This window comes from Amphiura filiformis, chromosome 14 (genome assembly GCF_039555335.1).
Source record: "Amphiura filiformis chromosome 14, Afil_fr2py, whole genome shotgun sequence".
In the NCBI taxonomy this organism is placed as follows: domain Eukaryota; kingdom Metazoa; phylum Echinodermata; class Ophiuroidea; order Amphilepidida; family Amphiuridae; genus Amphiura; species Amphiura filiformis.
Genome location: NC_092641.1, coordinates 58,979,715 through 58,997,460, shown reverse-complemented (window position 1 = coordinate 58,997,460; position 17,746 = coordinate 58,979,715). Strand labels below are relative to the sequence as shown.

General features: G+C 37.4%; 1 protein-coding gene across 1 annotated transcript; it reads right to left on the bottom strand.

The window, feature by feature from the left end:
* Positions 1 to 391: 391 nt before the first annotated feature.
* Positions 392 to 17,541, bottom strand: LOC140169536 (arylsulfatase-like). Its single transcript, XM_072192798.1, has 5 exons — positions 17,238 to 17,541; positions 15,542 to 15,691; positions 13,290 to 13,562; positions 1,871 to 2,035; positions 392 to 1,182 (listed from the first exon to the last, which is right to left on the bottom strand). Exons 1-5 carry the CDS (start codon positions 17,539 to 17,541, stop codon positions 392 to 394), a joined length of 1,683 nt encoding a protein of 560 aa, XP_072048899.1.
* Between the last annotated feature and the right edge of the window lie 205 nt (positions 17,542 to 17,746).

Genomic DNA, 17,746 nt, shown 5'->3' with positions numbered 1-17,746 from the left:
GTAGCATTTTTTGTGAAATCACATTTTGACCATTATAGCTAGGTCAAAGGTCACAGCGAGGTCAAAGTCAAATGGAAGGTTTGGCCTAGCCCAATGGTCATTTGGGTCAACTTTGGTTGAAATCTGTCAATCCCTTGCGGAGCTACATGCAGTTGATTGCGGTTGCCAGAAGAAAGAAAGAAAGAAAGAAAGAAGAAAGAATTGAGAAGAGACAGCACAAGCCGACGTTTGACGTCGGCTTGTAAGAAGAAGAATTGGAAGAAGACAGTACAAGCCGACGTTCGTCGTCGGCTTGTAAAGAGGTAAAAACGGTAAGTGATGATAAGAAGAGACAATGAGATGTACGATAAGCAAACGCTTATTATGAACCTAGTTGAGATACATCCAAGGTCTACAAAATGTAATTATCATTCGCAGGGTCAATCATCATATCTAGAAATTCTTTTGAGCTTTGAGAAACATCTCCTGGCGGTGGGACTGGGCCTAAATATTGATAGTTACATCCGCAGTTTGGGAAAGACCCATCACAACATGGCCATACAGCATTATCTCGGACATCTAGTAAAGGAGTACCCATGACCAAAGACGCTTGAAATGCCTGTAATTTTGGCATCATTTCATCTAAAACAGCCTTGTGATGGGGAAGGGAAACGTCCAAAGGGTATGCTTCATTGGGATCCTGGTCTAGGTTGTACATTATTGGAGGGTCGTGTTGTGAGACACATTCTGGATTATCTAAACGACAAGGACCACAGTGGGTATTTTGCTGAAATGGAAAGCCCCCGTCCCCACATCGTCCTGGTTCATTGAAATTGGCCTCCTTTGTCCAGACTCTCTGGGTCAAAAAATGGAACTTGTGACTACCATATCGGACTATGTACAGATTATCTTGGCAATACCATACCAGCATACGAGGTTCATTGCCTGGATGGTTTCGATTTAGAAGTTTGCTCGTGGGCTCCGGTTGAGGTTCGGGCAACCATTTGAAGAGTGTTGACGAAATGTCCTGACCGTCAATTATCCTGTCATCAGGCACAGAACCTCCGACGATAGTCATTAACGTTGGAAAGATATCCATTTGGCTTGCCACAAAATCGGTGGTAATTCCTGCTTTAATATGACCTGGCCAACGGAAGATACCGGGAACACGAACGCCACCTTCCCAGAAATTCATCTTTCCACCTGTCAGACAATACAATAAAATAATTTGATAATATAAGTGTAGGTCTATACGTGAGCATGATGTACGATCTTATAATATGATTTTCTTTCAAACCTGTTTTTTTTAAAGAATATTCGTAATGTTTACACATGTCCAAACTTACATCCAAATGTTTGTATTTGTATGTCAACAGAGCCATTTTGACATAAAGCATAATTATTTACCCCCCCCCCCACCAATATAACTCCATGTAAAAACGGCCGAAATCGCCAGTGGAGTTTCTTTTACTTTACCTTGTTATTTCAGCTTCAAATGGACAGGAACTTTTCCCGGCAGTTACTTTAGTATTAATAATATTATTTGAGCAGTTTGTGGTTCGTACATTATGGCTTTAATTTGATCGTATTAGGAAGCGGCTCAACGTTTTAATTGGAACCAACACATTGAAACTACGACAACATGCGATCCACTGCTTAAACAAATAATAATTCCACTTTGTGGGACAATTTCATAACTGAGTGGCTTATGTCCTGATTGTGCACTTTTGTGTTGCGTCCATGAAGTTTGCGAAGTACCGTTCATTAGTAATTACTGCACTGTTTAAGATAATTTATTCTATTCACTCTGACGTGAAGCCCCTAGATACTGAAGGCTAAGAGTTAATCGACATTTCAAAAGAATCTTAAACGTCTTCATATAGTCGCTTACCTTTCAAAATTCCTGCATCGCCTCCTTCATTGCAAACGTTTATAAGTGGACCATTATCAGATGTGAAGATGGCGAGGGTGTTAAAATCTTCTCCCATACGCTTTACTTCGTCCATTATAGCACCAACCGTCCACGCCATTTCTCGTACATTGTCACCATAACGTCCTAACAATGAATACAACAACAACAACAATAATAATAATAATAATGATAATAATAATAATAACACAAATAATAATAATAATAATAATAATAATAATAATAATAATAATAATAATAATAATAATAATCAACCACGAGAGCAGGCGGGTTTTAGAGAAGGTTTCTCAACCATGGACCACCAACCTGCAATAAACCAACTCATTGAAAAATCAAAAGAATATCAACTTGACCTATGTATTGGATTCATTGATTACGAGAAAGCATTTGATTCTATAGAACATCATGATCTCTTCCAAGCACTGAGAGAAATAGGTATAAATGAAGGGTATGTTTGTATTCTGGAGGATATATAATGCAACATCTCGAATCCATCTGGATAGTGACGTTTCTGAAATTGTTAAGATATCCAGAGGAGTTAAACAAGGAGATACCAAAGACAGCTATGGAGGCTATCTTCAAAAAGCTACCTTTGGATGAAATAGGTATCAATGTTGATGGAGAAAAATTTACAGACCTCCGATTTGCAGATGGCGTTGCCTCTACTACCTCAACAGTGAAGGACATGCAAACACAACTTACTGACTTCAATAACGACAGCAAGAAGGTGGGATCGAAAATGCCCTAAGGAAAACAAAATACATGACAAATTTGGCAACAGATGAAAAGATCATCATTGAAGACCAGGAAATTGAAAGAGTTGCGGCCGCGGAGTATAAATATCTGGGCCAAACACTGAGGTTAAAGGATTGTTCTAAGGAAGAAGTATTGAGAAGGATAAAAGCAGGATGGAGCTGCTTTGGAAGACAAAAATAAATCTTATGCAATAAAAATATACCTATGTCACTCAGAAGGAAAGTATATATACTCAATGTAATGGTCATTAACTAAATATTAATCTGCCCAAAGACCAATGGAAAGGCAAATGTTAAACATCTCACTGCTAGACAAAGTAAGGTGCTCAACCATCAGACAGCTGACCAGAAAGTTTGATAAAAATCAAACAATAAAAATGGAAATGGGCTGGACATGTTGCCACAAAAAATTATAAAAGATGGACAAAGAGATTGCTAGAATGGCAACCAAGAATGGGAAAAAGATGAAGAGGTAGACAGAAGAGGACGTGGAGAGATGAAATAACATCATATTGTCACAACATGGGCGAGAGTAGCAGTAGATAGAAATATCTGGAGTGATCATGAGGAAGGCTACATCCAACAGTGGATTGACATAGCCTAGATAGATAGAATGGTCGTAAATAATTAGCCTACACTATAAATAGCACCATCTGTTGTTATTGAGTTTTTGAAACTATATTTTGACAAAATAAAATATATAAATGAATAAATTTTTTAGGTTAAAGCATCCTGGTGTAGCGGAGGAGGAGGCTGAAAAAACAAGGCAAACTACAAAAAGAAATAGTCATCAGGGTTGCACGCAGCACTATTTTAAAAAAAAGCAATAGCCATCAAGGTTGCCCACAGAGTTAAAAAAACAAAATAAAACAAACAATAGCTACCACGATTGCCAAAAAACGAAAAAAAAAAACAACTTTTATAACCTTAAATAAACAAAAAGATGGAGATATCACTGCACTAAATATGATCATTTTAAGACCAGTTGTAGAATGATTAATATGATCATTTTAGTGAGGTGACTAGGTTGGAGTGTTCATACGAACAAACGGCTGTAAGGCGAAAGGTGTAAGGGACACCATAACCATACAAAAGCGCAGTGATTTATAGTGCGCTACGCGCAAGGACAACGCTAGACGTTGAACCACAAACCTCAGCACACTTTACACCATTCCATAAACCATTTAACAACAACCCAGGGACTTTGCAGCTTCAAAAGCGCATACCCTAGACATTCCACAAATAACCTTCGCAACCAGGATAAGCTCCCCGAGTTTCGTACGGGCTACAACGAGACAATTAGCAGTAAGTTCATTATCCGGGGGAGTTTCAAGCTAACTCAAATTTTTCACGTGAGCGTACAAGGTACCAGGGTTCAAACCTGCGACTAGGGTTCGACCATAAGAGGATGGTCTTCGCACTCGCTTCTCACCACTGCGGCCCTGGTTGAATTTCCCGCTTTGCCACATGTGAGTTTGCTTGCCGACCCTTGCTCTTTTTCTGGGTGCTCTGGTTTTCCTCCTGCTTCTAAAATTGGCCCTCTCCCTCATCCCTGTCCCTTCATATTCGGTTGGCATCCCTGTAATTTAGTAGCCTCTGAGCACTATCGGGATTTGCCTCGGCAGAATGTTATAAATAAAGTAATAAAACAATAATATTTTTGTTTGCCAATTATTAATAGAGCGGTTATGATGTCCCTTGCGTCTTGTTATTACCTCTTTAGATGATCCTCTAAAGCCTTCATTACTATACATATCTACATGGGTCTGCGCGGTGCCGTAATACAGAAAGAACGGTTTACGTTGTTGCTGAGCGTCCCTCATGAAACCAGTAGCCTCATTTACGAAAGTTTCACTCATTTTGTAATGCGAGTATGGCTGTTGATAAATGGTGGCGTTCTTATACAGCAAACACAATAACGTTGGTCCATTTTTCATATGCCACTATAATAAACGAAATGAAATATATCAAAAATTGGATGGGTAATTTTTACTGGAAACTGGTTTTGGTATCCCCTTAAAACTGAGGTATGGTGAAGCACTCCACAAGTGTCTTGGTATTTTAAGTAACGAGTTTAAATCTTCACGGAAATTCAATTATTCATTATTCAATGCCTTTATATTTACACAGCCTTTCTTACACAGCCGTGAGTAAGAGTTGCAGTTACCAAATGTATATGTGGTATTTTTTTTACTAAATGTCATTAAGGGGTCACTTCCGGAATAAAACGAAATACCTTTAAAATGCATCTTCTCCCACAAATTACGTAGGACAGTGACACCACTTGCACACATGCATTGTTATTACCCAGTGTCAATGTGGTGTACACAGATTTGGGGTCAAAGGTCATTAAGGGACCACTTCCGGTATAAATCGAAATATCTTCATAAAATTTTATAAGCTAAGAAAAACATAGGACAGTGATGGTATGTTCACAAATGAATTGTGTTTAAGCAATGTATATAATGGTATTTTTTATTTGGGGTCAAAGGTCATTAAGGGGTCATTTCCGGTATAAAACGAAATACCTTTATCATCAAGTGCCATCGGATTGAAAAATAACTTTTCTTGCTAGACCAAATAAAGTGATAAATGCGCATATGCATGTTACCCACGAATTCAAGCCTTTTTCACCTGTTGTACGCCATAAAATTTCACTTTCTTTAATATCTTTCAATATTTTATGTGTGACTCATATACACTAAACATCGGTGAAGACTTTGAACGTAAAATATAATTTTATTACATATATCTACAAAGAAATATTTTGGTTATTACAAATTTTAAGAAAGAACCAGGTGTACAGTTAAGATTGTGTCAATTCTTCGAACTCTTTCCAAAGTGACTGTCATTTAACATTACTGTATTTTTTCGAAAGATTAGAATAAATGCTTCATATAAATATAAAGTTAGATTTTGTATTTCGTCGCAGGATGAGGATCTCGGATGGATTCGTGGGTAACAGCGTCTGGAAAATAGCATTTCCTAGTATTTTTTAAAATTAAAATAAAACATACTTTTCCGCATGTCAATAATGCAGGCTGTAATGGCACTAAAATGAATTTTAATCAAAATACAAACTACATGGAATATTTAGAATGGATCATTATGGTATTTTGGGAATTTTAATTTTGAGAATAATGAAGTTGCCAAATTCAAATAGACAGAGCAAACAGTTTTATATTATTATTTTAGTAAAATCATTCCATATTTTCATGCAGCAATATTCTATTAACTCGTGTTTGACAGTTCCTATGAACTAAAACACTATCAATACATTGTTAACTATAATTTAAGTAGGGATTCGTGGGTAACCAAAATGTTCGTGGGTAACACATATTTGAAGGTATGTATTGGTAGGCAAAAAAAAAAAAAATATTACAGAAGGTTGGAAACCATCATGCGGTTATTCCTCCATTGTGTTTCAATGATTCCCGTTTCTCTAACCAATTGCATTTACCCCAAAAATGGTAATTTAGGATAATCAATCAAAACCACATGACACAGCTTCAGTATACCTTCAAGAGGACGCTATTAAACTGTTTTGTTACGCATGTTTTCAAAATATTAAGATGCATAAGAAACATATAATTTACGAGTAAATCCTTGGATTCGTGGGTAACGCCGAATTCGTGGGTAAAGCTATAAGTACTATAGTACCGTTTGGGGTTTGCGTTTCTTAGGTGCATAAACTGTAAGTACTGTAAAAATTATAGCATGCCCATGGCTTGAATATGTGCTGATTTAAACTTAAAATAAACAATCACCTTGTTTTTCAAGGTTAGCATCTATTCGGGATTCGTGGGTAACAAAAGTTTAAACCGTCGTAGATTCTTTTTTGAAGCGGTGAACGTATTTTTACGATTTACAATTTTAAGCGCTTGTCAAACTAAAATCAGTTAAGTCATTAAATGTTAATTTAAGTTATGGCAATTATATTTGCTGGACTCGTGGGTAACAGTTGATACGTGGGTAACGTCAAATTTGATTTTATGGAATTTTATGGGTAAAACGTATTTGCATAAAATAATCACTTGGACCTCAGAATTATAGAACGAAACTTCGTTTCATGATATAGTCATTTATGGCATATTCACTTAACATTTTTCAGAACGATCATTTTATTTTTGATACGCGGATAACAAAATTATTAGCCAAATTGACTTAATGGCCTCTAGAGTCCACAAACTTTGGTGGAATTCAATCGTTTTACATATGATGAGAGATCACGCAAACGTCTTTGTAACGGTAATAATTTCAATTTGATTGAAGGACATTCAATGACATATATGGTGCTTTATCTTTTGAATTCGTGGGTAACGACAATTCATTTAAGCCATCATAACTTGTCCCCTGGTATGACTTGCTAGTAAAGGCCTATATGCACAAAGAGAGCACATTGGACGTGACATGATATGCTCCATCAATAACGTGATTTCCTTTATTAATGACATTTTAAAGTGGAAAGTTAACATAGATGTTGTCCCACTTTCGCTGGAATTGACCATATATGGAATTTTTTGGGGGTCAAAGGTCATTAAAAGGTAATTTCCGGTATAAAACGAAATACCTTTAAAATGCATCTTCTCCCACATATTACATAGGACAGTAAAGCCACTTGCACACATGCATTGTGAAAATATATATAAAAAGTATCTTACGTGTTCTTCATCACACTGCCAAGCATTGCTCAGCGGTAGGTTTGTGCCCACGTAGTCAAAGCCATGATTGTGAGGCATATGTTCCCCATCTGTTGCGCTGTTCGCATTAACCCCTGATGTTAGAGAGAAACAAAATTTATTATATCGTCTGACTTATTACGTAACGGCTTATGCAATATTTTTGTAAATATACGACGCTCGCAGACTTATAAAATCTTGGCTGTTGATGTCGCTTATAATAGTAACTATTCATTCATTCATTCATTCATTCATTCATTCATTCATTCATTCATTCATTTATACATACATAATTCAAATATTTTATTAGACAACTGCAATAATATACAAAATACAGAGAACGCCACATAAGCTCGCAGAGCAGGCGGCAAATTCAAAATCTAATTACAAGCAAAAAGTGTGAAGCCATGGAAAACACATGAAAAGCAAAAAACTTTAAACCATGGTGAAGAGCAAACCCATAGCCAAGTAAATGACAACCAGAAGGGCGAAAACAAACTAGCGCTGTGCATTGACCGCACCAACACGCATTTGCCATACAATTTTTGAGCCAATGGCAGCGCTGGTGCTCAAATACTTAGCAATGGCTTTGCTCCTCCGGGTGTCAAACCCAAGTATTTTTCACCCAGGCACCACGTTTTTGTGGACACACCCTGTAGAACCAATGATGATGATGACGATTTTGCATGAATAATTCGTGTCGAGAGTGATCAGTTCACACAAAGGACTGTAATAAGTAAATTTGGTATTATAACATTGATCAATAAAAGCGTCGTACGGAGATGAAACTTCAACAATATAAGCCCTTTTCAACTGTTCATCAAGGATGAGTAAGTCCGGTTTACTATGAATAACATTAGCATAAAGCTGTGTCGAGTTGGAATTCAGCATGTTGCCTGTAATTATCTTGTTTACATACACAATGAGCTGAGGACGGGTCTTAGTGAGTTCAGAATGAATGTGGTTAACGATCCTGTCGTGACGCTTGATGTACATGTTATTGAAAATCATGCAACCATTGAGAACATGAGAAGCAGTGTCAAATGGGTTGTTACATAGTAAGCATGACTTAGGATAAACACGAGGATAATAACAGTGCAACAGAGAATTACATTCAAGAAGTTGAAGACGTGTCTTAAGGATGAACTTGACCAGATTATCAGCAATAGCAGTATTGGTGAGATAATTGTTCGAGATTTGCAAATTGATGCAAGGTGTGTTTAGAATTCTACCTTGAGATATCTTAGTCTTAAACCTAGTGATACGGTTATCCAAATGCTGGTTTTTGATATGATTGAATGTGGTAGATTGATTGCGCAAAACAATAGCCACTTCATTATCAAGGGAGGAGATATATACGTACTCGTCACCAGACATCTCCAACCTCAGGCCTTCACGCATGCACAATTCATTGAGCTCGATCCAGACCGATTTAGGCCAATTAACCGCACATTGCTTAATCAATCTACCGTTTTCATCAGTACAATAGCCAGCAAATGAAGATTCAATATTGTTCATGTCCACTTTACTCTTTTTCATATGTAGCTCAAGTGATGAGCGTGCACTATGTCTTGTTTGAGGATCACCAGAGTTCAAAGTCGATAACAGAAACGAAATCTTTTTAGCAATGTACGTGGTAGTAGGATTGATAATACCTAATCCCCCAAACTTTCTAGGAATAAACATGATGTCCCTATTACTGGAGTTATTTATACCAAGCCAAGATCTAATAAACTTAACAATTTCATCTTCCAAAACAGTAAGCTGAGAAAGTGACATGGTTACATTGCTAAGGTAAAAGTTCAATTTAGACATAACCATGATATTGATCGCCTCCAATTTGGCCACAATAGGAAGTAAAGACGAATCGATTTTGACCAAAATTTGAGAAAGAGAAGTAAATATATCAGCAACTTGAGACTGGTTAGATTTACCATCCAAACTGATGTCATGGCCCAAATATTGATATTTACCAGATTTGCCCAGTTTTGGTATCTCATCACCTTGAATTTCAATTTGAATAGTACTTGTATCATCCCTACGGTACCAGTTGTTACCAGATCTTTGGCCATGTAAAATAGCACACTTGCGATGCTTAATGTTCATACCAGAATGGTTAAGAAAAAGTTCTGCCATGTCAGTCATAGAGGCTTCGTCAGTGGTAGCAAGAACGATATCATCGACATACCCTTGAACTTGATTGGGAATGGACGGCTGCATGTCATTACATAACCACCTTAGCCATATGTCGATCCCCTGCAATCACAGAGTACGGGCAGCCCTGAATGATGCCTCTATGTCTGACAATTGGATCGGTAAGACCGGAATTCGTAATAACCTGAAATGTAGATTCTGTGTAAATGTCCTTAGTTAAATCGACAATTATATCAGGATACCCATAGGCCTTTAAAGCATCGACCATCATTTCATGATCAATACTCCCAAAAGCGTCTGCTAAGTCCAGAAACATAATATACAATTTACCAGATTGATGCCTGAAATCAGTAATTGAGTTTTTAAGACAAAAAACGTATTCCTGTAATCCATTACGTGGTAAACATCCCTTTTGACTATGAGAAAGTCTATTAGTTTCAACAATCCACGGAATAAGACGCTTGCCTAGAACCATCATAAACGTTTTGTAAATAGTGACAAGTTTTGAGATAGGCCTCCATTCAGACAAATCTCTTGAGTCATCACTTGATTTGGGAATTAAATTGATGATAGCATGTTTCCAATCACTAGGTATTTTACAGTTTTTTAAACATATGTTAAATATTGATTTTAAGACGTTAATCACATTGCTTATTTTATAGTCAATATAAGTAATACGGTCGTACCCTGGTGCACTCGGAGGACTTGCTTGATTTCATCTTCTGTAATCGGCATTGTCAAACTCAAATTATCCATGTCGAGATGGGGAATTAAGTTCAGTTGATCACGATGATCATTCCATGGTGCCAAATCAGGGTTCCATTCATCTAATAAACGACGGCTTTTCTCAAGCTGTGTTCACACATGCACTTATTACCGGTAATATTTTATCTAGGCTTATGTCCGATCGAATTAAATATTTCCGCTAATCCCTTAGTGCGTCCACATTTGTCGGCAATAGAGATACGCTGGCGAAGTTACGTAATAATCGGATTAACTACCATAGCAATAGGTGAATCATGCTGATTAGTTGCACCTGTAAGATTAGTATCTTTGAAAAGACCGGTATTGTATTCAATCTATGATTGCAGACATACAGGTGATGAGTGCAACCTGCTTGTAGTACAGCGCGAAATGTTCAAAATTGTTTTCACCTATTGCTATGGTAATTAATCCGATAAATGACGTAACTTCGCCAGCGTATGCCCGACGTGTTATGTCCGTTAAAGCCTATTACCGGTCATAAACCCCTTCTTTCTACATGAGCATCATCAGAAAATTTAACCCGATTTTAAATGTTTTCACTGAAAATTCACTTTCAATAAACGCCCCTCTTTAGAACAAATTACAGACAATGCGGTAGGTATGTCATGTAAGAAAAATGCAAATTCAAAAGTTCCAAAATTAAGACCAATTTTGTATTTATGTAGGTTCTATTATTATTATTATTATTATTATTATTATTATTATTATTATTATTATTATTATTATTATTGTTAGGCCTATTGTTATTATTATTATTATTATTATTATTATTATTATTATTATTATTATTGTTAGGCCTATTGTTATTATTATTATTATTATTATTATTATTATTATTATTATTATTATTATTATTATTATTTTAGTTTGACAAAGTAGTCCCATTTTACAGTAGACTTAGCTCTATATCGCATTTTATACATGTAGGCCCTACTATGGTGGACATCTTTGAAAAATGACAAAATTAAAAAAATTACACTGACTCCCATCATCATGCTATTTTTTTCTTGGGGGGGGGTCCCAAATTTACAAAAAGTCGGCTTCAATAAAATTGCGACCTCCCCTATTTCGGCAGCAAATATTTTATGACCCCCCCCCCACCGTTTACACCCAAAAAAAAAAAAAAAAACAGGCATCAGTCTTTTGAATAAAATAAACACACTATCTGTAGTCATGCTGTGTTGTGACTCCCTACATTTTGGTCATCAAAAATATTTTATGACACCCCCTATTTTTCTACCTGTTCAGTAATTCTTCCTGTTATAGTGAACGCTCCCATTTACTCATCTAACGGTGATGCCCGAAAAAAATAATCGTATCCCCAGGCCTTGCCGTTTGAGGCGAGCGATCGCTCTCGCTCGCCACCGCTCGCCCAAACTCGATTTTTAGTGAGCGATTTTCCACTCGCCATAGACACTAAATATCACTCGCTGCGAATCTCCCAAAATCAGCCACTGAATCAGCCACTGAATCAGCCATTTCAGTATTTAATCGATGCTGTACTCCCTCCAAGCCTAGAAAGTGAAAAATGTTAGCGCGCTTCGCGCGCATTTCAACATAAATGTACATAAATACCGTGTCAAGACAGAAACTCTACTTGATTATTTCCTAAATAAGTGATATTTGTGAAAATTCGACCACTCGCCTACAATCATGCTAGCGAGTGATTAACCACTCGCCTTTAAAATCTAAACGGCAAGGCCTGCATCCCGCTAGTTTATATTAATATTTGCAGCTGCACCATAAATTACTCTGCTTAAAATTTTCCGCGAGTGATATAGGCCTACTCACAATTATATCCGACAGCCCAATAGTGCTGCGTGTCCACACGTAATTACTATTACCGGACGTAACGTTTCGATCGGTCTTAACAGCTCTTAACTCTGGTCATCTTCAGCCTTAAATTGTCGGATTTAAAGCACATTACGTCGGATATAGTAATTTTTTTTATATCCGACGCTCATTCACACTGCCACTTATATCCGATACTATTACCGACGTAATTTAAGTCCGGTAATAGTCCGACTGTGTGAACACGACGAATCGGCAATAGCTCTATGTCCGACGTGTTTATATCCGAGCTATTACCGGTCATAACTAACCGGAAATGGTCAGCAGAGCTAATGTCTCCTTCTCTTGCCAGTTCATTCCTCTATTGCGTTTGATATTCGCACCTGCATCCATGATGATTTTGTTTTATCTCTCACTGGTCACACTATTTATACTCTGCTTCAAATCAGTTGCGCGAGTGATTTAATTTAACCCGGAAGTGTTCTTCACGCTGAATCACGCAGAAAGGTGAAAGGTCACAGTTATATCCGACAGCCCAAAAGCGCTGTTCAGTGTTCACACGTAATTACTATTACCGATCGTAACGTTTCGATCGGTCTTAACAGCTCTTAACCCTGGTCATCTTCGGATTTAAATTGTCGGATTTAAACCACATTACGTCGGATATAGTTATATCCGACGCTCATTCACACTGCCACTTATACCCGATACTATTACCGACGTAATTTAAGTCCGGTATTAAGTGGTTTAAGTCCGACTGTGTGAACAAGGCTTCAGAGTAAAACTCCGTGACTAGTTCTTTGTTGACGGGACACTTCACTTGTGCCTTATCCATACAATCATGTTTGATGATTTCAATTGCCCGTTTTTTGTTCGATTTCCAGAGTTCAGTAAGTTTAGTCTTAGAAATTTGGTTGGGTTCTTCGTTTACGCCATTTTGATTTTTGCTCTTGAAACTAGGTTGGATTTTATTGCGTATGTAGTCCAAACCATATTTTATTTTTCTAATGTACCAGTTTTTGACGGCAGCATTGGGTGTTGAGCGATTCCCCATATCAGGGATAGGAAATTTGCAGATGATACGGTACACATACTTAAGAAAAGTCGTGCTATATTCACCACCGTAGTTAGCTTTCTGTTCTTGGAATTCACCTCCCCAAATGAAAATTGAAGTTAGAATTTTGACGAGTTTCCACCATTTGATTGGGTCGGGATGATAAAAGTTCAGTTTCTTACCATGTTGTTCATTTGCAATGTTGATTCTTAGTTGGAATTGAAGTCCTTCAAATTGAGACCATTCATTATCAGTCAAGATTTTCCCAGTGAACTGATCGAAACTCTCGGCAGTGGGATACATGTCCGGGTTGCGTATGCCGGTTGTTGTGGTATCCGGAAGCGTGTGTTCTTTTGCTTTTAGACGGCCAGATCGCATTGCCTCTTTGAAAGAAGTTTTTAGCTCCTGAGTTATCCCCATCTTCTCACAATTTGCGCAAACGTTAACGGCGGAAGCTACGACGGATGTATATGCCAAATAAGCAACCAATAGATAAATCCAAAGGTGGAATTTTGGAAGGTTGTCGGACGAACGTTGAGGCACGTCCGAACCGGTCGCCATCTTGGACATACATTCATCCATCCATTCATTCACTCATTGATTCATTCATTCATTATTAATCAATTAAATAATTGTTTTCTTATTTATCAAAATTAAAATTAAAATTTAATTTACGCGCCCTCCTTTGTCACAAGCCGACAGCGAAGTGTTATGTGTAATCCGATCATCACTGTGTCAACTGGATCACGCTTTTGAGGTCTGCACCACGATCGAAATGATCGCAACAAAAAATTCTATGACATGTACTACTGATTCCAAGGTGCGTGATTCAGTTACCAAGGAGCTGGCGAATAGAGACCAACGCTTATGCGGAAAAACATCTGGGCACAAGAGGGCGACAAACACGATATTTGGCGGTCTAGAGCTTATTAGCGGGTCACTTTGATTCAGCATGCTTTTGATTTTGACTATAAGTATTGAACAGCGCTTCGAGAATATTATAATTGCCAAAGAACAAATAATAAGAACAAACCACTGAATGCTTATATCATGACTTTATTTTCAGCATTATATTTACTCATAATTTAGTTATTTCATAGCTAAACAATTGTAGTATTTAGTTCAGCCTCACTACGAATTTGGCCATATGTTACATGACAAATATGCATTTGTTTATATAAGAAGATAATAACTCGCTAGTCTAGACACAAGGCAACAGTATTGATAACATAATACATGCGTCGTAATTTTATGTGAGTTGGTTTTCTAATAACTCATCTTGTCCAGGCCCGTACGCAGGGGGGGGTTGGTGCGTTGGTGCGTCGCACCCCCAACCCCAAATTTGCAAAAGTATACAAAAAGTCCCAAAATATCACAAATTGCGAGCGTAGCGAGCAAAAAAAAGATGTTTTTTACGCTTTTTTGGTCAAAAATGGTCAAAATTTTGGGAAAAAAGTCCACTTTTCACAAAAGTGCCCCCCCTCCCTTGGAAAAAAAAAGTCCACTTTTTCAAAATCAGCACCCCAGACAAAATCCTGCGTACGGGCCTGATCTTGTCGAATGTTTTCCAAAGTTGTGAGAAACTAAGCATTTGTTCATTTAAAAATATTATAACTCATTCAGTATACACCATTAAACAAGATCTAAAAAGAAAAAGGTGAAAACGAACACGTATTCTCCGGGCTTGTCTTTTCCGTGCTGCAGCAACCCCAGGGCACCAACCACCGCTGCTGGGGTATATACGTGCAGTTCAAGATTGAACCAACTTTGACATTTCACCCCAGCATAAGCGGCTATTTTGGATTCATGCAAATTAGGCACTGTTCAACTACTTGGACTTTTGAGGACTTTTGACATTTTCTTTATTAATATACTTTTCTGAAATGAAGGGTGATTAAATGGTTTCTGTTGCAATCAGTGGTGGGTTAAGGGTGTACTACACCCCTTGATAATTTGTGACTATTTTTGCATTTTTCTCTAAAAATAATAACACACTGGTAACAAAAGTTTATGTTTGTTATAGGGGCAAGGAATCCAGTTACTACACTGGAATTTCAGTGACTCAAGACAAGCGTAACATTATTTATGATAGATGTACATCTAGAATGTACCTCATTTCTTTAATAACATAATAAAATGAACCACTCGTCTTAATTGAATCGCTGAAATTTCAGCAAAGTTATTGAATTCTTTGCCCCTATAATATACATTCCTTTGGTGCAGTTATTTTTTGAGACAAATGCAAAATTAGTCACAACATTTATCAGGGGGTGTAGTACCACCTTAGTCCCCGATTGTCCTTAATTTGATTGGCCTAAGAGTATACACCTGTAAGCAATAGAATGCAAAGGATTACACATACAGAAAGATCGGTTATTTGTCAGTATGCGACAATGACAATGGACAGATTTAGTAAATAACATTACATACGAACCTAGATGCCACTTGCCAACCATGCCGGTAACATAGCCCACATCTTTCAAAGCTTCTGCTATGGTAACCTCATACCGAGGCAAACCTTCAACATGACTAGGCAAGAATACTCTATCTCTACCATATACACCAATTCGTACCGGCATTCTTCCTGGAATGAATGATTATGATATCATACTATAATCGCGATCATAATTCACTGGGATCATATTTCACTAGGTAATAAACAATAACAGAATACAACCTGTCCCGACACGTGTTATATATAACAAAGGTATACTTTTTTGGTATTCCCTGGCACACCGCAGTTAATCAACATGAAACGTTATTCATAACCTCATGAATAAACGCGATACATGCGATGCAATGATTTTTATTTATTTGCCAAAACGCAAACGCGGAACACGGTTACTGATAAGTGGACCTCCGCCCGTCAACGTAACATTAGTAACCTCCACGAAAAGGAACTCTTGATAAACTTGATGCTATCATTGATATACATACACAGCCCTCTTCCCTAGTAAAAGTGGCGAAATTGTGATTTTACCCTTTCGTTGTTAACTAAACATATCTCGAGATTTAAACATCAAGCAAATTTAACAGAAAAAACGGCATTCGAAAATTAAAACTGACGTTGATGTAAGCATCATGTCACAACAGTATTTTCTAATTGCCAAAGTAGGTGCTTTTAACTTGTACAGTTCTTGAGTAAGTTTCCATATGACCCACTGAAATTAATCAATATCCTCTAAGCACATGGCCACACAACTTACACTGGGTCGGGAGGGGTCGTAAGAAGATTATTAAATTAGATTAATAATTATTGTTTTCATGAACGCGCAATATAGTCCAATTTCCGACTGCAGACGTTGGCCTACTACGCGTTCACCGGGGAGGAGGGGGGGCACTCATATAAATGGTTTGTACGCATGCGTGACCAAAACAAATAATGAAAAGGAGGTGTTTTATTAGGCAAGACAAGTTACACGAGTGACGCATTTAGGGTCTAAAAACATTGATTTTCAAGAATAAGTGTAGGTTTCTGAAACTGAACAACTTGTTTAGGGTACCTTTTCAAATTTTTGGTAAATTATGAGTCCAAAAAGGTACATTGTTTTATTTTCACTAGCCAAAAACTCATGATAGGGGGGGGAGTAAATTTTATATTAAATTACCTTATTTAAGGCAAAATTTACTGGTAGGGTAAAACTCGTCTGGTCACGCATGCGTACACTATCATACTGCTCATGATGGCCGTCGGTTCATGAGAGGCCGTCGGTAGACGGAAGGTGTTGGTGAAAAATAATTTGGGTGATCAATGGACTAATATTTTACTTTGCAAAGAATGGAAAGTTGTATAAAAATGTTTAAAAATTGAATTATACATACAATTAGTTGTTTTTCGGTAGCTAACGCCTAATATCCTTCTAGGATGCTGTTTGGAACTGAAATAGCCTGTGATTATGTTCTACAGTATTCAATTATTATCATTTTTAGCACGATCTTGTAATTCAATTACCATAATCTTGTATCTTGTCGTCAAAATGAAAACAAGAAATAATGGTCAACATAGTTATATAAATGGATTAGTAGGCCCATTTTTTGTTTACATTTTTTTAAATTCACCAGAATGCAGTTAAGGAGAGAAATTATAATGGTTTCATTGGAGACCAAGAACGAAACCTATAGATACTAACCTGTCATAAGGGCCGATCGACTAGGAGAACAAAGAGACGCAGCGGCGTAAAAACTCGTAAATCGCATTCCTTCATACGCCATATCATCTACGGGACCCCACTCCTGTGTTGGATGGCCGTAAGAAGAGAAATCACCCCATCCCATGTCATCCGCGTTAAAAATGATTATGTTTGGTTTGCGGTGCGGCCCGCCTGGTGGCCCACCCCATGATGGTGTCTCTCCCACATTTCCTTGATTTGCATTAACCAAGACGATTGCCAGCGTCAAAGTGGCGAGTGCCGCCGTTCGGAATTGTGCTGTCATCATGTTAAGCGACAATGTTGCTACTGTTTGACGAATGCCTAGGACTATACTATATAATATTATTTCTGTAGACATGCGACTGCATTTTTATCGTAATCGGGTACAAAATAAGAATTCTGGTGGTTTTATACTGATAATGACATTAGTAATCAGTCAGATCAAAGATATCACTTTCATTCCAGGGGCATTGGTCAGAGAGTAATGA